General features: G+C 37.3%; 1 protein-coding gene across 1 annotated transcript in view; it reads left to right on the top strand.

The window, feature by feature from the left end:
* The window catches only part of GABRA1 (gamma-aminobutyric acid type A receptor subunit alpha1), a 58,608-nt gene that overhangs the window by 32,918 nt on the left and 2,544 nt on the right, over window positions 1–23,146 (top strand). The window contains exons 7-9 of the mRNA XM_049858820.1: window positions 6,905–7,048; window positions 16,381–16,533; window positions 22,223–22,425. Of these exons, the coding sequence (XP_049714777.1) occupies window positions 6,905–7,048; window positions 16,381–16,533; window positions 22,223–22,425 (500 nt within the window). The remainder of the gene's footprint in view (window positions 1–6,904; window positions 7,049–16,380; window positions 16,534–22,222; window positions 22,426–23,146) is intronic.

Genomic DNA, 23,146 nt, shown 5'->3' on the forward strand with positions numbered 1-23,146 from the left:
GTCACTGACGGTTGCTGCAGCTCCAGCCATTGCATCAGCTTTCAAGATAAGGAGGAATAGTGGCTGAAGAAGAAAGGCATAGTGCCTATGTCAAGAAAATAAAATCTTTCACTAAAATCCTGACAGGCATCTACTCACATCACGTTAATCAAAGGTGTGTGTCACATGGCCAATGCTAACTGCAAAAGAGGCTGGGAAAGTATATACTTTTAACTGGGCACATTGTTAACCCAAAGAAAACTTTAGGTATTGTAGGAAGCAAGAAATGGGTAGTGATTGGAAAACAAATAGTGTCTGGTTCATATGAGAAAACTCAAGTTAAAGAATGTAAGCCCCCCCCCATTTTCATACACATAATAATTATTACTAGGAAGAAATGCCTAGCAACCTTCTTCTGAAAATCAGTGAGTAAAAACCCTGTGGATCACAATAGTGTGACCTGTAACTGACCATGGGGATGGCACAGGACTGGACAGCATTTCATTCCATTGTGGATACTCAATGGCAGCTAACAATAACAACAATAAGAATTAGGACTAGGGTCCTACTTCAGAAAGGGCACTTATTTTAGTCCTACATATAAACAGTTCATATGCTGGACTTGTATGTTTTCTTCCATTCCTCCAAAATTCTCTCTTCATGTCCTTGAACTAAATTCAGAATTCAAGTACACTGACTTTTAGCCAAATAATCTGCCACCCCATAGTCCAAGATATAATCATTTCTCACTTGTATTACTAAAAGGGATTCCTAACAGTTTTCTCTGTTCCACTCTTTCTCACTCCCCCAAGCTCTTCTCCACATGACAATGACCCCTTTTATACTATAAATCCTACCATAATACTTGCTGGAAAAATAATTTTTCAGTGACTTTTTTCCGTGTGGAAACAGTATACAATAAAGTCCAAACTCTTTACCATGGTCTATCAGTTGCATGACCAGGCCCCTGACCATTGCAGCTTATCTTCTGTTTCTATGCCCCAGGATCACTGGGCTCCAGTCCCACCGGCTTTCTGACCTAGAATATCATAAGTTGTTTTCCACCTCAGAGCCTTTGCACATGCTCTTGTCTCTGCCTGGTTTACTGTTCCGTTGGCTCTCAGTATGGCTGGCATTTTCTGCCTCTCCTAATCTCAGCAAAAATGCCATCTCCTAGGACTTGCCTTGATGACCTTATCTAAATTTGCACGTAGCCTTACCATTCTCCTTGATAGAAATACATGTTTCTTTTACAGCATTTACAATCGCTATAATTACTTGTCTTATTTATTGGGTAACATTTTTAGGGAGCCGGAGACTCTAACCTCCATAAGAATAGGATCTGTTTTGTTCACAATTTCAGAGCACAAAGCCTGATACAATATAGGCTCTCAATAAATACTTATTGAATGGATAAATGTTAAATTAATCAAGCTTAAATGTCCTATCAATGTTTAAGTCCCGGCAAAGATGGCTTGGGAAAAGTGGGTTTAAGACCTGCGGGGGATTAAACTTAAACAAAGGAGCCTTGAGAGTGGAAGGCAGACTCAGACAGTGTGCTTGGTGGGAGAGCATACCGTGACAGTTATTATTGCCAACATTGGCACAGGAAGAGGCATAATCCATTTGTTGTATATTCAGTTCTCTGAACTGTTCCAATTAGCACATTTCAAAGGTCAAGAAACTGAAGTCAAAAGAGGGCTAAAAATGCTTGGACCCAGTTTTTAGGGCAAACATTCTACCAAAGTATTAGAGAAGCAGATAAGCAAGGGGAGATTCCGACTTAGTGGAACAGTTTACTAAATGTTTATGAGGCTTATGAAGCAACATAATCCATATGTTGATAAGAGCTCAGCTCAGAAAAACAGATGTTTTCCTTACCACTATCCACTAGATTCTGTTTGTCAATGCTAAATTACATTTTCTGCTTGTTAAGGATAAAGCCCTCTTAATAAGGCCAGATAACCTGAAGACAAAATGCATGATACAGCTGACATCTTTTAATTGCTTTTTTGGGAAAATGCAAAATGAGGCTTTGATCATACAGGAAGAGATTCAGATCATGGATTCTGCCATCTGGGCAAGTGCTAACACAACTAAGGGCTTCATAAATAATTGTTGAGTGATTATCAAGCACAGTACCTTGTCAGCAAGGAGAGACGGCTAGATAGAAATGTAAACGAATTCTGAGCGAGACATAACTTTAACAATTACTTAGGCCACCTGTCTCATTATACAGGTGGAAAATCAGAGGCCCAGAAATGTGAAGTGATAAGGTCAGCTAGTAGCTGCTGTCCTGCTACTATATCTGTGTTCCCGGTGTTTCAGCTCCACAGAGTTCTTGTGTAACCCCAATCAAAGCCTTTTTGTCTTATTAAAAAAAAAAAAAAAAAAAATCTTATGTCATCTGCTGGCTTATTTGAAAGCTAAGTTTAAAATTATTGATGAAGTAGTTGAAAGCTCTTTCTACCTTCTATTATTTATGCTGAACAATCTCACATCAACTAAGTTTTCATAGGACCTGTTGTTTCATAAGGAAACAATAGAATATATCACTTCTTGTGAGCTTTTCTGTATGTCCGTCTTCTAGATCATAAAATATCAAGATTCACCATATGGAGTTACTCTCTGTTATGGGATATTTCCATTGAGAAACATGATTACTCTTCACTTTCACAATGAATGTCATATTTATAGTCGCTGGCCTAGACATTTTTATAAATAATAGGGTTAGTAAGAAATTGCAAGAAATGAGACACCAAAATTATTGTGAAATGAGAAGTCACTGGTAAAGCATTTGTTTGTTTTTTTCTTATTCAATTATATTAGCAGCCAACTGGCAATGCAAGACAAGTCATAAAAAAGGCAGGGCCCAGGCACTGTTTCTCATGGTGATGTGGTATAGTAAAAAGAGCTTAGTTTAGTGTGAAATGACGTAACCTCTAGAATTGGTTTCATTACTGATCAAGTAACCACTAAATATTCTTACTGGGCTTTTGAGCATATAATATATTGGTTTTGGCTAGAACAATGTTACAAACATCAGTGGGATAGAATGAAGAGCATTGTGAGTTCTTATCTCAGTTTTCTGGTGTCTATGCACCTTAAACCATTAATGTTTCTGTGCCTCAGTTTACCACATGTAAAATAATATTAAATCATATGATTTTTAAGCCTCTTCTGTTTGAACGTTCAATGATTCCGTATTACCATAAACTCAAAGATTTCTTAGGTGATACCCTTCTATTTCAAAAATAAGAATTTATGACCACCAGAAGAACTTTTCACTGAATATAGTATATATTCTACATCAAATAATATTTTAGCTTGGGCAAATACATATTTGGATACAACACCCAAGTCTGGTTGCCTCATGATGAGAGCTGAGTCAAGCAGGGCTGCATGTGACTTTTGTGGGCCCTAGGCACTTTTGCCTTTGTGGATCCCTTTCTCCCCCACCAAATTATTAAAATTGTATTTTATGACTGCATTGGTATAAAGACTAATATGTTCCAGGGTGGTTATGTTCTTCTTCTTCTTTTTTTTTTAATTTAGAAGCAATTAGAACAATTTTGTGGATCCTAAAACACTGTGGATCCTGGGCACAACCATCACTGTGCCTCATGGAGAAGTCAGGCAAAGGGTCAAATTTTCATAGTAAGGTCAAAGTTTGCTATCATATATGTCCCTCAACAGCCCCAGAAACAGGTTTCTTTTGCTAATGTGATATTCTTTAAACTTCTTAAATCACCCTGCAAATAAACAGAGAATTTGTTTGTTCTGTGACTAGAAATCCAAAAAGGCATGAAATTCCTTGTCTTTCTTCCCTCACATGCTATAGGCCCAAATCTGCCTGCCCGAATCAAAGATCAGGGATATGACCTATCCCCTCATATAGGAGGATGGCTAGATTAAAAAGTGACATGGCAAATGAAAATGTCTGAGAAGTGTAAAGAGCCGTTATCACCGTCATCATCATCAACATCATGATTATAAATATCAACGAAAAAGTTAATACTGATGGAAATAAAATCAAGTTTAATTTGAAAATTGATGTACAGCAAGCAAACTTTCCAGTGCTTCTTTTTCATGTTTGTGATGACCATCCCCTGGCATGACACAATCTGAAATCAAGCTCCTGCCTGTTTAACCTCATTTCATCTCTCATGTACTTCCTCTCCACATTGGTCTTCCTGGTTTTCCTTAAACATGTCAGGTATATACTTGCATTAGAGGAAGAAAGTTGTTAGTTCCTCTGCCCAGCAAACCTTCACCAAGACTTTCAGATGGCTCATATAAATTTCACTTCCTCAGAGACCCCCTCTGAATTCCTTAGTTAAAATATAAGCTTCATTCTGTCTCACCTTATTCTGTGGTATATGACTTTCTTACACTTAGCACTACTCAAAATGATATATTTATCTGATTACCTGTTTACTAGCCCTACCACTACGATGTATATTCCACCAGGGCAGAAACCCTCATTTGTTATATTTCCTGGTCTCTCCCCAACACAGTACTTTGCACATTTTACCCTGTAGATGTTTAACAGACATGTGTTGGAAGAGTGAACAGATAACTGAATGTATCAGAAAAATATGTTTTAGTTGTCCTAGACTAAGTCATCTTGGTCTTTTTTTTCTTTCCTGTCTTTTCAATGACCTCTTGCTTTCTTCATGTATGGTGTCCTTGATGTCATTCCACAACTCATGTGGTCTTCGGTCACTAGTGTTCAATGTGTCAAATCTATTCTTGAGATGGTCTCTAAATTCAGGTGGGATATACTCAAGGTCTTATTTTGGCTCTTGTGGACTTGTTCTGATTTTCTTCAGTTTCAGCTTGAAATTGCATATGAGCAATTGATAGAAAGAAAGAAAAGACCAAGATGGATGTCAGAGGAGACTCTGAAACTTGCTCACGAATGTCAAGCAGCTAAAGCAAAAGGAAGAAATGAGGAAGTAAAAGAACTGAATAGAAGATTTCAAAGGGTGGCTCGAGTAGAAGAAGTATTGTAATGACATGTGCAAAGAGATGGAAATAGAAAACCAAAGAGGAAGAACACACTCAGCATTTCTCAAGCTGAAAGAACTGAAGAAAAAATTCAAGCCTCAAGGTGCAATAGTGAAGGATTCTATGGGGAAAATATTAAACAATACAGAAAACATCAAAAGAAGATGGAAGGAATACACAGAGTCGTTATACCAAAAAGAATTACTCGATGTTCAACCATTTCAAGAGGTAGCATATGATCAGTAATCGATGGTACTGAAGGAATAAGTCCAAGCTGCTCTGAAGGCATTGGCTCAAGACAAAGCTCCAGGAATTGATGGAATATAGACTGAGATGTTTCAACAAATGGATGCAGCTCTGGAGGGGCTCACTCGTCTATGCCAAGAAATATGGACGACAGCTTCCTGGCCAACTGACTGGAAGACATCCATATTTACACCTATTCCCAAGAAAAGTTATCCAACCGAATGCGGAAATTATAGAACAATATCATTAATATCACACACAAGCAAAATTTTGCTGAAGACCATTCAAAAATTGCTGCAGCAGTATATTGACAGGGAACTGCCGGAAATTCAGGCTGGTTTCAGAAGAGAATGTGGAACCAGGGATATCATTGCTGATGTCAGATGGACCCTGGCTGAAAGCAAAGAATACCAGAAGGGTGTTTACCTATGTTTTATTGACTATGCAAAGGCATTCGACTATGTGGATCATAACAAATTATGGATAACATTGTGAAGAGTAGGAATTCCAGAACACTTAATTCTGCTCATGAGGAAAGTTTACATGGACCAAGAGGCAGTTGTTCAGACACAACAAGGGGATACTGACTGTTTAAAGTCAGGAAAGGTGTGCGCCAGGGTTTTACCCTCTCACCATACCTATTCAATCTGTATGCTGAGCAAATAATCCAAGAAGCTGGACTATATGAAGAAAAACGGGGCGTCAGGATTGGAGGAAGACTTATTAACAACCTGCGTTATGCAGATGACACAACTCTGCTTGCTGAAAGTGAAGAGGACTTGAAGCACTTACTAATGAAGATCCAAGACCACAACCTTCAGTATGGATTGCACCTCAACATAAAGAAAACAAAAATCCTCACAACTGGACCAATGAGCAACATCATGATAAATGGAGATAAGATGGAAGTTGTCAAGGATGTCATTTTACTTGGATCCACAATCAACAGCCATGGAAGCAGCAGTCAAGAAATCAAACAACACATTGCATCGGGTAAATCTGCTGCAAAGGACCTCTTTAGAGTGTTGAAAAACGAAGATATCACCTCGAAGACTAAGGTGTGTCTGACCCAAGCCATGGTGTTTTCAATCGCATCATATGCATGTGAAAGCAGAACAATGAATAAGGAAGCCTAAAGAAGAATTGATGCCTTTGAATTGTGGTGTTGGCGAAGAATATTGCCTATACCATGGACTGCCAAAAGAACGAACAAATCTGTCTTAGAAGAAGTACAACCAGAATGCTCCTTAGAAGCAAGGATGGAGAGACTGCATTTTACATTCTTTGGACATGTTGTCCGGAGGGATCAGTCCCTGGAGAAGGACATCATACTTGGCAAAGTACAGGGTCAGTGGAATAGAGAAGACCCTCAATGAGTTGGATTGACACAGGGGCTGCAACAACGAGCTAAAGCATAACAACGATTGCAGGGATGGCGCAGGACCGGGCAGTGTTTCGTTCTGTTGTGCATAGGGTCGCTATGAGTTGGAACCGACTTGACGGCACCTGACAACAGCAACAACAACAGACTAAGGCAGGTGGGCTTTCATTTCCTAACCTGCCCTCTGGAACCATGAGGTAGAAAACATGAGGCTGATAAAACACCCTGACTAATTAGGAGATATGGAATGACAAAGCAGATGTACTATTCTCCGTTCTTTCCTTTTAGATGCTTATACGAGAGCAGAAGTTGTTTATCAGTGGACCAGAGAGCCAGCACGCTCAGTAGTTGTAGCGGAAGATGGGTCACGCCTCAACCAGTATGATCTTCTTGGGCAAACAGTAGACTCTGGGATTGTTCAGTCCAGTACAGGTGAGCGCAATTTGGTTGCTCTTTTATTTTTTAAAGACAATGTGAGATATCAGTGTGTCCTTCGGTAACATAAGTAGAGAGAAGATTACCCAGGACTGGGAATCAGGTTGGCTAGGTCGCTTAATGGCTCTTGGCCTCTGTTTCTCAGTTTGTGAAATAAAATGGTTCTGTGTGGTCATTGTAGCACAGCTGTTGAGTATGTGCACTCTTAGGGAAGAAAGTCTGGGTAAATCCTTACTGTTCCACTTTGCCAGTTGACTGTAGTCACGGCTCGGCTGGATGTAACAAAATTAAATCCATGCAGAGTATTTATTATAACTCCTGGCACATAGAAAGCTCTTAAAAAATGTTAGCTATTAATATCTTATAAAACCAAAAACCAAACCCCTTGCTGTAGCGTCAATTCTGACTCATAGCCACCCTATAGGACAGAATAGAACTGCTCCATAGGGTTTCCAAGGATCAGCTGGTAGATTCCCACTGTTGACCTTTTGGTTCTAGGTCCCATTTATTGCCATGATTCAACGAATCTTGGTGAATATGTAGCAGCCATCGTTACACATGCGATGCCACAAAGCCAGCTCCTTCTACAAATCCCTTCCTGATGCTAACTGAGAATCCTCCACAGCTAGCACCTACAGAAGCATAATGGCATTACTGATCACTCTGTTTTGGAATTAAAATAGGTAGGGGGCCATCTTTTTTAGTGTTGTGACTGGTTTGCTAATGGTATACTCAGAGCAACATCAAATGCTATTAACAGCTGGATATAAAATTTTAAATCTGTGAAGTTGTTTCTACCAGTCAAATACAAGTTTGGCTATGCAAATATCTATTTTATGACTAAGTAAAATGTGATCATATGGCCTGATGATTATTAATAAAATTTGGACCCAAGCAATTAGGGAAACTTACCCCAAAATTCACGATAGTTTAGAATATGTTAAATTCCTGGAAGCTTTAACAAAGGCCAACCACTGGTTCTATGAACCTCTTTATTCAAATCTGCACCATTCACTTATACTTTGGGTTTCAAAGAAAGACAATTTAGCAATAAGTAAGGGCAGTGGTGTGGTATTTTTCTCAGAAACATGTTTCCTTAGATTTCAAAACAGACATGGGGGCTTCCATATTCCAACTCCGTCAAGTAATAGGTAGTATCTTTTTTCTGTGATTAGTGGGTAAGCTCTGTTTCATATGATGTGTCTTCCTTTTTAAGGTATGTAAAGGCACCCATAGCTATCCTCGAAGCTTAAATATTTATATCTATTGTTTTGAAATGTGAGGATGTTTGTTTCTCAGATTTGCCCTGAACAGAAATGCGTATAGCTAGTGGAAAGGGCATAATCTTTGCAATGAGGAAGGTGGGAGTTCAAGTCCTGGTCCTGTCACTTAAACCCCTTGTGATTTTGGTCAAGTCATGTATCTAGTCAGCAGTCCCACCCAATCTTTTCAAAGAAATTGGAATAATATAATTTTGCATTAAAAATGAAATAATATAAAACACCAAGCTGAGTGCTATATAGCAGATACTCTAGATTGTACCTAATAGCTGTTGCTGTAGTAGTTCTGAAAATATACTAGAACAAAGAAAATGGTGAGAATTTTTCTTCCTCATGACATGTTAAGGTAGAAAATGTACTAAAATGAGGAGGGTTTGCTTTTTTAAAAATTGAATACTATTATGCAGGGGATATTGTGACAAGCGCTGGAGAGTCAATGACAGACAAAGCCCAAGTCTTGCCCTCCTGAAATCAGAGGTCTAAGAGAGGACAGACATAAACAGTAATTATAAAAACATGTGATGAGTGCTGAGATTGACATTTTCGTGAGGGCAGGAACCATGCCTGTCTTTAATACCCCCTAGCATTTATTGTAGTCTTAGACATAAGAGGCACTCAGTAAATATTTAGAATTAATGAATTAGAAAGCTAGATGAATCCAGCCTAGGATAATGAAGAAAAGATTGCTCAGTGGGTTGCAGGCCGAATAATCACTGTTTTGGGTCCCCAGCATTCAGAATAGTAGATACAGATCTTTCCCCCCATGGAACCCTTTATCTGTTGGTATTGGGGTGAGGAGAGAGAGAGGTCAGGGCAATAAAATATTCAAAGGCAGTAACTTACATTCGTTAGTAGAAGTATATGCAAGCCACAAAGTTTACTTGAAAGAGGAAGAGTATTCATTCTAGCTGTAGCGCTAGTGGTGTGGACCATATCCTTATATAAGCCTTTTTATATTAGCTTCCAGGGGCTGCAGTGACAAAGCTCCACAAATTGGGTGGCTTCTAAGAGCGGAAATTTATTGTCTCACAACTCTGGAGGCCAGTAGTCCAAATTCAGAGTGTTGGCAGGACTGTTTTCTTTGAAATATCTAGAGGAAGATCCTTTCTTTTCTTTCCCAGCTTTTGGTAGCTCCAGTCATTCTTGGCTGTGTAGATTCATCTTCGTCTGGCCTTCTTTCCTCTCTATTTCTCCCTGTGTCTCTTCTGTATTATAAGGACACCACTCAGATGGTATTAGGACTTACTCTACTCCAGTATAACCTTATGTTAACTGCTAACATCTTCAAAGACCCTATTTCCGAACAAAGTCATATTGTATAGGTACAGGGGTTAGGACTTCAGCACATCTTTCTGGAAGAGGCAATTAAATGCGTAGCACTAATTTCCATCTGCAAAATAAGTGACTTAGTCAGATGAACTTAAAGACCTCTCTGACATCTGGCTTCCTAATACAGCTTCCTCAATTGTATGTAAAACAGTAAATTCTAGTTACTCAGAAAAGATAGACAATCAAAAAGGGACCATAGGATGAAAGACAGTGGCCTAAGTCCCTACCATCAAGCTAGTTGAAAGTCATAAATTGGGTCCGTTCTGTGCTGGGGCAGCAAGTTTACCAGTGCAAAATAAGAACTTTCTTCTGCTATTCCCATAATAAATAGACAGGCACGGGTGAGGTGTGGGGGTGTGAGAAGAATAATGAATAAATTCTCAACTGTGGGAGCTCAGTTTGATGTACATTTTCAACTATACAACGTGCAATCAGAAACTGAACTATGCTTCTCCTGGGCCGGCTGTAGCACATCAGGAGTCCACCTTAATAGATTTCAGTGGGAAAAAAACAAAGATCTTTGTGTAAGGTCTCTGATGGAATATTTCTTATCTATTCATGGAGCCCTGAAAACATTAAGATAAATGAGATTAAGTGCTATTACCTCCCAGCTTGTGCTGGAAGACTAGAGAATGAGGGCTCATGTGTTGTCAGTGATCAGAGAATAGGAATCTTCTTTCACTAGAATTCTGTCCGGGAAGAGAATCAATTCAGGTTGTCTCTTAGAAGGTTAGAGGATGCTACTCCACTTGTCTTACACCAAAACACGTGCACATGCACATTACCAGTGGCCTTTTTCAAATAAAAATATATCTAGATCACTTCAATGACATGAGCGGGAAGAAATGGGGATCCTAATACAGTATTTAGATTTCCGAACTGGGTGCAGATACACTAGAGACACAACTACTTCCTTGGAATCTGACATAAGTGAGATTAGGGGAGACGAAATGAGTTGTAGCCATAATTTGAAGTTCACTTATTCATCTGGAAAAGCAAAATCCTTAGAGGCACATAAGAAAGCTGAATCCAGCCAGCTTCCACATCTAGTATAATTCACTAGTATTCATTCATTCATGCACTTACTCCTTCAATCCTGTGCTCATTTACTCAAGAAATATGTATTAGGAGCTGACTGTGTCTGACACTGTGCTTGGGTCTGGGGAAGAGAGAAGAAGGACACACAACCCCTGCCTTCAAGAAGCATTTGGCTGAGTGACATAAGTTGCTAACATGTGTTAGGGCTTTTCTAATCTTCACATCGAATCCTGACAATAAGATTAGGATGTAGGCATTATTATTTTCTCCATTTTATAAATAGGATATGATTAAGGCCCCAAAGGCTTAATAAATTCTCCAAGGATACGCAGGTGGGAAGTGGTAGAGCTGGGATTTGCATCTTGGTGGTATCTTCAGGGCAGTTCTACTCTGTCTTATAGAATTGCTGTAAGTTGAATTGACTTGATGACAGTGGGTTTAGTTGCAGCAGACTATATTCTCCCAACCATGTGACACACTAGCAATAGATAAGACAGATGTGTGAAAATGCAACAAAAGAAGACAGTGCAGTATAATGGTTCAAGTGTGGGTTCTGGAGTTACACTGCAAGTGTTCGAATGATGATTTTACTTTTATTAAACGAATGACCTCTGGCAAGTCATTATATCTCTCTGTTCAGCATATTTCATGGGCTATTTGGAGACAATAAGGAGAACCTACTTCATGAGGTACTCTGAGATTGAAATGAGAGAATTCATGTGAACTGATTAGCAGAGTGTCTGGCATATGAAAACTGTATAATAAATGTTAGATATTATTATTAATAATAACAGAAGAGATATTACAGAAGAGTTACATGATGACATAAAGGAGGAAGAGGTCATTTCTTTTTGGAGTATCAAGAAAGGCAGCTGGGAACTACACGCTAGGCCTGATCCCCTGTCTCTTTCCACCACACCATATCATGCTTCCTAAGTAACTCTTTCAGGAGGCCTGTGCAAATATTACAACTACGATTAAAGGACACACAAATATGACTTATAAAGAGAGATGAAAGTATTACAATTTGTCATTAGGCATAAGAATAATATCAGTGGCCAAGAAAAAATAAGAGCATAGTAGTACGTACTTTTTTTTTTTTTTTTTTTAATAACAATGACTTACCTAAGTCAAAAGACAGATTTAATCATGGACAATTTAGGTTGGTTTTGCTGAATAAGGATATGTCTTTTTATGAATAACTATTGTTAATCCTTAGAACAGATGGCCAAGAGAAATTATGAGACCCTCTTTCCTAGGGACATAGATTTCTCTGGATGAATTGCTTTAAAGATGACCCCGCAGGATTAAAATTAATGAGGAAAGCAGTGTTTTCCCTCTTTCCTAATCACGGAACCACAGTGGTGATCACTATTCATGAAAGTAGCCTCAAGGATCCCAATGATAACACCTAGGACATGATTTCCAGGGAAATAATTATAATAATTAAAAAAAAAAAAAAAACTTCTTTAGTCATCTGGTCAACCCTTTCATGTTTCAGATGAATAAACAAGTCCAGAAGACACTAAATGACCTAGAGCAATACTCTTCATCTCCTTATTCCTACTTCAGTATTCTTTGAAGCAGGTATTAAAATACCCTTTTCTCCTCCAATAGTATTTTGAATACAATAGTCTTTTTAAAATATAGCACCCTTTGATAACTTCAGGTTTCTGGAAAACTTGGAAGGAATATGACAGGCTTGCATAGAATCAATGTGCATTACAATTATGTTGAATGATTGAGTGGATAATTTCCTAAGTTGGAGAGAAAACTCACTTCTCTTTTTTCTTTCTATACGCTATATATCTGCACAGGACTTAAACTTCCATTAAAGTACTTTTACTTCTATTATTCCATTTTATACTTACGACATCTCAGAAAAGAGTTAATACTATCAATTTAAATTGTAATTCTTCTAGACTGTTGAATTTGGCATGCTTATCCACTTGATGTCTAGATATGTTTTTTTTAATCCAATTTAGAAGCCTAATTTTTTCGTTATGCTTTTCTTTCATTTTAAATCATTACAACATGGATTATGATATTGCTGCCCTTTCTTTTCCTTATTTAAAAGTTTTGTGCCAAAACTTCTTAGATTTTATTGAATTTAAGAAGAAGGTTTCAAAAAGTTTCCCAATCTTTCCCTAATCTTTTAGGGAGGAAGTGGTTTATAAAACAAATACAATGTCAAATAACAGCCCTTCTGAGCTTCCAAAATAATATCCTTGGCAGAAACTTTCCGAAATGTCACACTGCAAACAACAAAAGGTGATCAAGGAAGATATGTCGACACTCAGCTTTCTGACATTATATATGAAAGATAGAATTTTTTCTTTGAGATGGTGACATTTTGCAGGCCACCTTGATCGTATTGTTAAGAATAATAACATCCAGCCCTGAGAGGGTAAAATGTAACAGGAATATGTCCACACAAGGCTACAGAGTCCTGGGAAAAATAGCTTTCTTCATTTTTCTCAGATACATATAATTTCTTTCTCTTTCATATATATATATATATTTTTTTTTCCCCCAAATGGGTTTTACACGTATAGGTATCTGTGTGTGTGTGCATATGTTGCAACCATCAAAAGTATATACAGAAAATGAAAATAAATCCATTAATTAGTCAACACTTTATTTAACCTTCAAATGAGAGATTCTCATGGATTTTAATCTAACTGAGTGCCCTTAAGCCTTAGTGCATGTTTTCACTATAGGCATGAATCGAATCCTGAGGAAGTGTGAGGCCATGCTATACCCAAAGGACCATCCCTTTTTTAAAATTAGCTTTTAGTTTAATGGGAAGGATATAAGCATATACATAATCAAAATATTAAGTATGAGATATTATCAGGAATATAAGCAGGAGCCGCAAATAAAGTTGAAAGCACTTAGTAAGTGCTCAGTAAACGGTGGGTGTTATCCCTAAAAACAATAATGAAAGCATGCATTCATGAGTGTGTGCATTCATGATTTCCTGCTGAAGACAGTGAATGAATTTCTACTATCAATACTTCTACCAAATCTGACTGAGGAGACTAGTGAAGAAAATGGAGAAAGGAACTAAAATTTATTTAAAAACTCTTATCAAGTATGATCTTAATTAGATCTCCTGTTCTTTATTTTCCCCACATTTTACTTTTTACTACTTTATAGATAAAGGAATTGAGGAAGAGAGAGGTTAAGTGTGTTACCCAAGGCTACACAGGAAAAGTAGCCTATCTGGGTTTTGAATCCAAATTCATTTGTTTACAAATCTAATACACTTTACAGGACATTGATTTCTGTTCCACTAAAGAATTGGTACTTGGGCCCAACCCGCAGATGAGTAAAACATTCAGCAACAGTGTTCAGGTAGAGAATTTTATCAACCAATATACCAAGACATGAAACGTGAGACTGAAACGCATATTTAAAAAAACCAAAAAACAAACCTGTTGCCATCGAGTTGATTCCGACTCATAGCAACCCTATAGGTCAAAGTAGAACTGCCCCATAGAGTTTCCAAGTAGTGCCTGGTAGATTTGAACTGCCAACCTTTTGGTTAGTAGTTGTAGCACTTCACCACCACGCCACCAGGGTTTCTGAAATGCATATTGGAGGTATGATATAGAGGGTATTGACTACAGGTCAGAGAATATGCTCGTTACTATATAGAACCAGAGACATTTTGATAGTCACAGCTGGGGAAAGGAGGAGTGTTTGCTACTGGAATCTAGTGGGTGGAGTCCAAGGATGCTGTTTGACATCCTACAATGCATAGGACAGGCCCCCACGACAAAGAATTACCTGGTACAAAATGTCAATATTGCCGAAGTTGAAAAACACTGATGTAGATAATGGTAATTAATTAGGTATTTTAAGTAAGAAATGAGTAGATGATCAAATATGTGCCTTAGAAAGATGAACCTAACATCAAAATTTAGAGAAAATTGGAGTTAGGGTATGACTAGAGGCAAAGAAGACAATAAGTTATTAACAGAAAACTACAAATGGGATAAAGACAGTGACAGGAAGATAAGACAAGATACACTGGGAGATGCTGCCCAGGGGAAATTGAAATCCTGACAATCAACCCCCTTTTCCAAGCACCACCTAACATCCAGGTGGAATTCCAGGGCTTTAGCCTGAGTGAATAAACAGAGGACAGTGCCATTAATTAAGAAAAGGCCACAGACGAAGAAGCAGTGCTAGTCATGAGTGTGTGCTAGTCACTATTTTGTGGGAAAAGTCAGCTAACGTGAGCTTTGAACATACTTCTTTGGTGGTGTCAGTGAAAAATCAATGTCCGTGAGACATATAGTACGCATTTGGAAATACAGATCTTACTTTTGAGAGTGAGGTCGCTTACAGGTATACATTGGCAGCCATTTGTATAACCAAATAAATATGACATGGGGAACAGGGTTGAGGATGAGAACTCCTTTTTAAAGTCAAGAAAAAGTAGGGAAGAAAATTGAGAACAGGACTGTATCAGGAACCCCTATATATGTTTGACAGAAGTAGGAAGAAAAGTCCCTGATAGATAGAAAGAAACTTGTAGATGATTTCTGATTGAAATCATTCATGAGTTAGCAAAATAAACTGGAAATGAGAGCTAAAGTGAGAATGTGATTAAAGAATGTGCTATCAAGAAAGTCAGCATTGCTCATACTTAATGCTGCCAAGAAGGTGAATGGCCAGCTTGAAGACTGAGAAGAGGCTTTAGTTGTGGATATCAAGGAGTCATGAGCATTTTTATTCACACTAGAGGTGCTAAAGCTGTACATCCATGAGCTGAGAAATAAATGCAAGTTTGAGAAGGGAGCAGTTTCTTGGAAAAGGAAAGGAGAAAGGTGGAAAAATGTAAGTTCTATGAGAGGGGAGTTGGCTAGGCTTTCTAGGATTTGTAGTTCAGAAAGTGTAACATTAATAAAAATGAAACTCTCCAACAATTTGGGTTGTGTGTCTATTCCTTGGGGCCTGTAAGTGAAGTTAGAATTTAGAGCATATAAAGGCCTTGAAGAGTGCCTAGCTAGTCCACTGGATCCCAAAGCAGGCTAGGAGTGGAGACAAGCTGAAAAGCTGGTTATAAATACAGATTTCCCTGACTCCATCTCAAAGAATGGCTTAAATAGGCGAGAAACAAGGAATTACATGTTTCTACAGCTTCCTTTCCTTGTTTTGCAGATCAGGCCAAGGTAAGTAACTCCCTCAAGGTCAAAGAGCTACTACAGAAAATGATGTAGCTAGAATTCAGCTATCCTGACTGGAACGCCAAAGCTCCTTCACTAGGTGCCCTGAATTAGTCCTGCAATGGACACACTGGAGACCTGGTCAGCTTCTGCTTCATTGTTGTATGTCATCAGTATCTAGAACAGTGTCTTCACAGCCATTAAAGCCAGTCTGTAAATATGTGCTCAGAAGTGCCCCTTAAATGTATGATGCACCAAGCTCAGGATGGAAGAGCATCCGTGGAGACTCTGGCATCTCAATTGCATAGCTAGACCCACTTTTGTATGTTATTAGAAACATTTCTTTTTTCTCCTGGATAAAAGCTTTTCTCTCCAGGAAAAAGATGCCACAAGAAGAAAAGAATGTGTCCAACTCCCAAAACCTTTGCTGCTGATGTTGAAACCTCAAAGGTACCTTCTTTTCAAGGTCAAATTTCTCAACCTTAGTGTCTATTTCTCCCTCTAGGAGAATATGTTGTTATGACCACTCACTTCCATTTGAAGAGAAAGATTGGCTATTTTGTTATTCAAACATACCTGCCATGCATAATGACAGTTATTCTGTCCCAAGTCTCCTTCTGGCTCAACAGAGAGTCTGTACCAGCGAGAACTGTCTTTGGTAAGTGCAAATCAGCACATGCATGCAAGGACCTGGAGGGCAAGTTATATCATATCTCTGACATTGCAAATGTAATGAGTAGGTAATCGTACATTTAAATCTGAAGTTAGTGCCACAAAAAGGTTCACGTAATCAGCATTTTTATTATGATAAGATTTAAAAAAAGGTAAGCCACATATATTCTTTAAATAGCAAGTTATTTTAGTGCATGTAAATTGACTGAGTTCATGATCATTTGATTTGGCTATTTTGGGAGAGAGATGGAATGAAACAGGCACAAAATACTTTATACTAGGTTAAAAAAAACACAGAAGTCTTAATATTCAATTCATATACTTAGAAGACATAATCATGTATTGGTACATTTTTGGAGAATCTTAGACAATATCAGCACAACCACCTTCTTTTTTTTTTTCAATAATTTTTATTGTGCATTAAGTGAAAGTTTACAAATCAAGTCAGTCTCTCACACAAAAACCCATATATATATACCTTGCTACACACTCCCATTTACTCTCCCCCTAATGAGACAGCGCACTCTTTCCCTCCACTCTCTCTTTTCATGTCCATTTCACCAGCTTCTAACCCCCTCCACCCTTTCATCTCCCCTCTGGGCAGGAGATGCCAACATAGTCTCAAGTGTCCACCTGATCCGAGAAGCTCACTCCTCACCAGCGTCCCTCTCCAACCCATTGTCCAGTCCAATCCATGTCTAAAGAGTTGGCTTTGGGAATGATTCCTGTCCTGGGCCAGCAGAAGATCTGAGGGCCATAACCATCAGGGTCTTTCTAGTCTCAGTCAGACCACTAAGTCTGGTCTTATGAGAATTTGGGGTCTGCATCCCACTGCTCTCCTGCTCCCTCAGAGGTTCTCTGTTGTGTTCCCTGTCAGGGCAGCCACTGGTTGTAGCTGGGCACCATCTAGTTCTTCTGACAACCACCTTCTTATATGTAAAAAAAACTGGGGTCTCCTTAAAGGGATGAACTGATTATCATCATATCAATTCAGTAATACCTCACTTCAACTAATTTGTGTGTTCATAAAGAGTTACTCTATAGAACATATTTACTCTGCACACGTGAGTTTGCCATGAGATGGAATCTCCTCAATGGCAACGAATAACAACAACAAAGAGTTACAAATATACTTTTCTTTTCTTATTAAAATGTTAAATGCCCTAGGTTATTAAAATTAAGGTATATAATGGAGAATTGCATAAATAATAAATAACCATTTAGTGATAGGAAAACTCATGCCTTACTGTATTATTTTAGAAGTTTGCATTTCATATAGACATATTTCCTGCCTGCATCCTAGTATGCTAATGTCATTGTGCTTCTCAGACTGATGGGGAAAAAAGAAAAAAAAAGAAGATCCTACTGCTGTAAACTTACTGGTGGATTCATTCAATTAATTTTTATTGAAACCTACCATGAGCTACTGCTAGGCATACAAATGCAGCAGTGAACTAAACATAAACCATATCCTTCATGAAGGTTATCTTCTGGAGCTTAAAATTTTTAATAACAATAAAAATTATAGATAAAAGTTAAGTGCTTATATAAAAAGCACTGTTCTATGCAATTAACCCATATTATGTAATTGCAAAAAAAGTCTTATATACTACTATTTTTCCTATTTTTTAAAAGTGAATGCTAAGGAACAAGAAATTAAATGACCTTCCCAAGGTCAGAAGCTATTAGGTAGAGGAGTTAGAAGTAAGACCCAAGTACTTGGCTCTGTATTCCAGGCCCTTAAAGATGATGCTATACCACTGCTTCTTTTTTCTTTCTTTTTTTTTTAACTTAATTTATTTACTTTTTTTTTTTTTTTGGTGAAATTATATACAGCAAAAGATACACCATTTCAACAATTTCTACGTGTACAATTTAGTGACATTGATTACATTCTTCAAGTTGTGCAACCATTCTCACTATTCTTTTCCAAATTATTCCACCACCATTAACATAAAGTAACTTTTCCCTAAGCTTCTCATCTAACCTTTCAAGTTGCTGTTGTTAATTTGATCCCACATAGGTAACTATTTCAAAGAGCAAAATGCTCAAGGCAGACATACTTTACTAATTAAGCTAAACTATTGTTTGCTTCAAAGAAGACTTCAGAGGATAACTTTGGTTTGAAGTTTAAGGTTAAAAGATTATCTCAAATTTGAGAGTTCATTCCAGAAATTCTTGAATCCGTTCTGAATTTTAAATTCCATTCCACAAATTTCCCCGCTTTTGATAAAGATTCTGCTATAGACTCTTTGACCAAAACGTATCCTGCTGTAATCAGAAGACTTGGGGTGAGGTTGTTGTGGTTAACATTATTCATTTAGAAATACTTTTGTTTTGATAACCATATATTTACTGGTGAAAGTTCATTCCATAAATAGCAATTAGGGACCTGCTTTGTTTAAGACCTTGTGCTACCCAATAAAAGCTTAAGATGACTACAGTCTAAACTGGGTCAGAGCACAGATTCCTAAGATATCACCCTTCAAAAATATGCAGTGTATAAAAAAATCAGTTATAGGCAGAAAAAAAAAAAAGCAGGACCCTAGAAAAGCTCTTGTGTCTTCTGAATTTGATAAGGTGCTTCTGAGTTGGAAGCCACCAAATCCTTGCTCTGACAATAACCCAAGAATGATCTCACATGTGGATTGAAAGACCATTTTACTCCAAATTATTTTTTCCCCCCTTTATTAACATCTTTCAATATCAACTAGTGTTTAAGATTCTTACTGTAATTGAAGATTGAACTCTGGTCAAAAATATATATATATATAAAATATATATCTTACATATATATCTCTCATACACATTTCTCATATATATTTATACATACTAACAAAAAAGAAAAAAACAATTCTGTTGCCGTTGAGTAGATTCCAACTCATAGCAACCTTATTGGACAGAGTAGAACTGCCATGTAGGGTTTCTGAGGAGAGGCTGATGGATTTGAACTGTCAACCTTTTGGTTAGCAGACCAATGCTTAACCACTGTACCACCAGGGCTCCATATATATACATATAAGTGTGTGTGTTTTATGTATGTATATGTATAAACATATGTATTCATATGTATATGTATAAACATATAAATGTATATATACATAAATATATACACATGCAGTTTGAGCTGTTTACTCACTTGGAATTAAAAAATGTAGTTTTAAAACATAGAACATAATTTATGGTTTGTTTTATGGTTGTAGAATGAACCAAGGAATATAGAGAGAGATTTTTAAAAGTGCCTCACTTTTCCCCCCTCCCACTGCAACTCCTTCCATTTAGAAATTTCTCTAGAGCATATCAGGATGTTTTATAAGTCAAAAATCTTGCTCTTAACATTTTCTGTGATCTTATACCTCTTTTTTTTATACCTCAACCAATTTATGCCCTTTTGATGAGCGTAACTACATATCTCAAACCTCAGCTCTGGCAAATGTTTCTGTGTATCAAGATATATGTTTCAAATCTTTTGAGGTGAACAAAGTCACTAATACAATTTTCTTAGACCGTTCGTCTTTTAACATTTATTTAGTACACGTTTCTATTCTTTTTAGTCTGATCTCAGCACATTCGTCTACATTGTGTGAGATGCCCAAGAGGGTCACAAGTATTTAAAGAAATACAAAAAGGGAAGAGAAAAACAAAACAAAGTTGTATTTCCAACAGTTTATTAAAAGACATCCAGAATGCAACAAAGATTAGGTCTGTTTTAAAGTTTTAAAAACATCATATTCTGGGCTTTTCATGTCGTCTTTTGTTTGAAGGCGACGTGCTTATGTAACTATGGTGCCAGATAGACTGAATTTTAGGTTTGTCCAGTTTTGCCAGGGGGTCTCTGAGTTGTGCAAATGATAAAGGCGCTCAGCTGCTTATTGAAAGTTTAGCAGTTTGAGCCCAATCAGAAGAAAGATGTGGCAGTCTACTTCAGAGAAATCTTCCATTGAAAACCTCATGGAACACAGTTCCACTCCCATGGGGTCATGTATTAGAATCGGCTTAATGACAACTGGTTAACCAACTGTATGTCCTTGACCAACTATGTCATCATTTTGAGATTCAGTTGCCTGTAAAATAAGATTGCAATACTGATGTTTGGTAGCATAAGTAATAACAATAAATAAAGTATATAAATTGTCAGGCCAGTACTTAGAACGTAACAGCTGCTCAACAAATTTTTGTTCCTTCCCCTTACTCTATAGCAGGGATTGTAATACAACACACACATACACACCTCTTTGTGCTGTTCTTAACTGCTCTTAATTTATGGCTAACTTTGGTTTAAAAATAGCCATTCTCAAATTACTTCTGAGAGTTGCCTATATAAATGAAAATTTGAAAAAGTGGGATTCACTGTAGCAAAGACTTATCAAAAAGCACTGAATCTGTCAATAATAATAATAGTTGTTAATTTTGCACTTACTAAGCAGTGGGCTAAGTACTAACCATTTTATTGCATTATCTCATTCAATCTTCACAACTGCCCTCTAAGACGGAGATTTCATGAAGTTAACTGATTTAACCAAGGTCATGAATCTAATAAGTGGTGTGGTTGCGGCTAGTCACTAGAAAAGGTCAGAATTTTTTTTTCCACATCATGCAGCTGGATCTATCCCCAAAGGTTACAATGAATTATTATTTTTTGTACATTATAAAATGGAACCTTACAACATTGTACTTTTGTACCTAGTAAACTGCATTACACAAAGTAGGTTTACAGTATTAATTTGCTAAATAAAAACATTCATGGATACCATCATATCAACTCATATGATTATCTAAATAGATTAAACAAGACTGACTTGAATGCTACTTTGAATACAGGTAATATTAATCCCTAGGAATAGATTTGTAGAGTAGGGAAGATGAGGCAGCGTTTATAGAAAGGGAAAGTTCATGGATTTTAAAAAAATATATATTATTTTAAATGAATTGTTATTATCATTATTATTTTACCATGGTGGGTGTTTATATGAGAAACATTTGAATCAGACAAACTTGTGTTCAAACTCTGTTTTTTACTTCTGAGCAAGTTATATAAAAATACTTTAATTTGACATATAGTTGTTTCAGTAGTTTCTTCAAAAAGCTCTTTTAGAATCAGGAAAAAATAGTGTAAGAGAGTAAATGAAAGGACAAATTGTTATCCTAAGATAATACAATTTCAGTCAGTTGCTTCTTGATCCATAGATTTGGAGCATACAGGCAGGCTATTAAAGAGAGTTGAGTATCCAGAGTTTTCTATTTTAAAGAGATGAGGACAGGGAGGAGTATTACTTTTCCTACCCAGGACACAACATTCAAGATCCTCATTTAAAGGAATTCACTATCTTATTGTTCTGCGCACATGTATTTTCCTATGTGTGTCGGAATCGCCTCAACCGCACTGGGTTTTATGCTATCAATTTGAGAACAGTTTTAACAAACTTGACATTGGGAGCAGGATAAACAGAAGAGTTTATCCTTCCAAGATTTCCCCCTAATAATACCATGCAAAGAACCATAAACTACACTGGAGTTAAGTTAAAACGTATCCCTCCAAAACCAAAATGGAATCACCTAGAAATCATGTTCTGTACATAGTAGGGCCGATTTCTCTTTGGGCAAATAGACTGACCTTCACTGATGAACTTTTGTAGTATGAAAACTACACACTCATTTAATTTCTTTCTTTACAGGAGTAACAACTGTGCTGACTATGACAACGTTGAGTATCAGTGCCAGAAATTCTCTCCCTAAGGTGGCTTATGCCACAGCAATGGATTGGTTCATTGCAGTGTGCTATGCCTTTGTGTTCTCAGCGCTGATTGAGTTTGCCACAGTAAACTATTTCACCAAGAGAGGCTATGCTTGGGATGGCAAAAGTGTGGTTCCAGAAAAGGTAAATGCTTTAATCGCCCCTGTGAGGTATCATTATTATGCTTCCCTAATCCTTTAATGTTTAAATTGGGGGATTGGATGAAGCATGTAGGGAGAGGGTAATGAGAATTCATTTTTTATTATGTCACAAATGATTGTGTGCTGTGATAATTTTGTTTTTGTTCAAGGGACATGTTCTCTGGGTGAGTAGATATTCAGAGTAGAGAAGAGAAGACAAAAGTCTGACACTAGTTAAAATATTTCTGTGCAAATGTATTTTCCTATGTGAGTCAGGATCGACTCGACGACACTGAGTTTTATGCTATCATTTTGAGAACACTTTTAACAAACTTGACACTGGGAGCAGGTGAACCTACCAAATCCATTATGTATCAAATGCGTTATAACTTGTATAACTGGAAAATCAGCCTTTTGGTAGTTCTCTAAGCCTGATCACTTTGATCATTAATGTTACTGTAATGCTTCAATTAAATGAAGTTTGCAAAATACAGTACATTTCCTCTGATTTTCAGTGACATCAAGGGCAGGAAACACATTTTCTTTTTCAAAAATGGAGAATTGCTTGAAAAATCAAAACACAAGGAAATCAAAGGGAAATTCCTCGTTGTAGAAAATAAGTCCAGGATACGACTGCTCTTCTCCATTAAAAACTATTTCACAGTACAGATTTTACATCACAACTGGGAGGACATTTCTGTTTCTGGGGTTTGAAAAGAGAACAT

This window comes from Elephas maximus, chromosome 2 (genome assembly GCF_024166365.1).
Source record: "Elephas maximus indicus isolate mEleMax1 chromosome 2, mEleMax1 primary haplotype, whole genome shotgun sequence".
Classification (NCBI taxonomy): Eukaryota; Metazoa; Chordata; class Mammalia; order Proboscidea; family Elephantidae; genus Elephas; species Elephas maximus.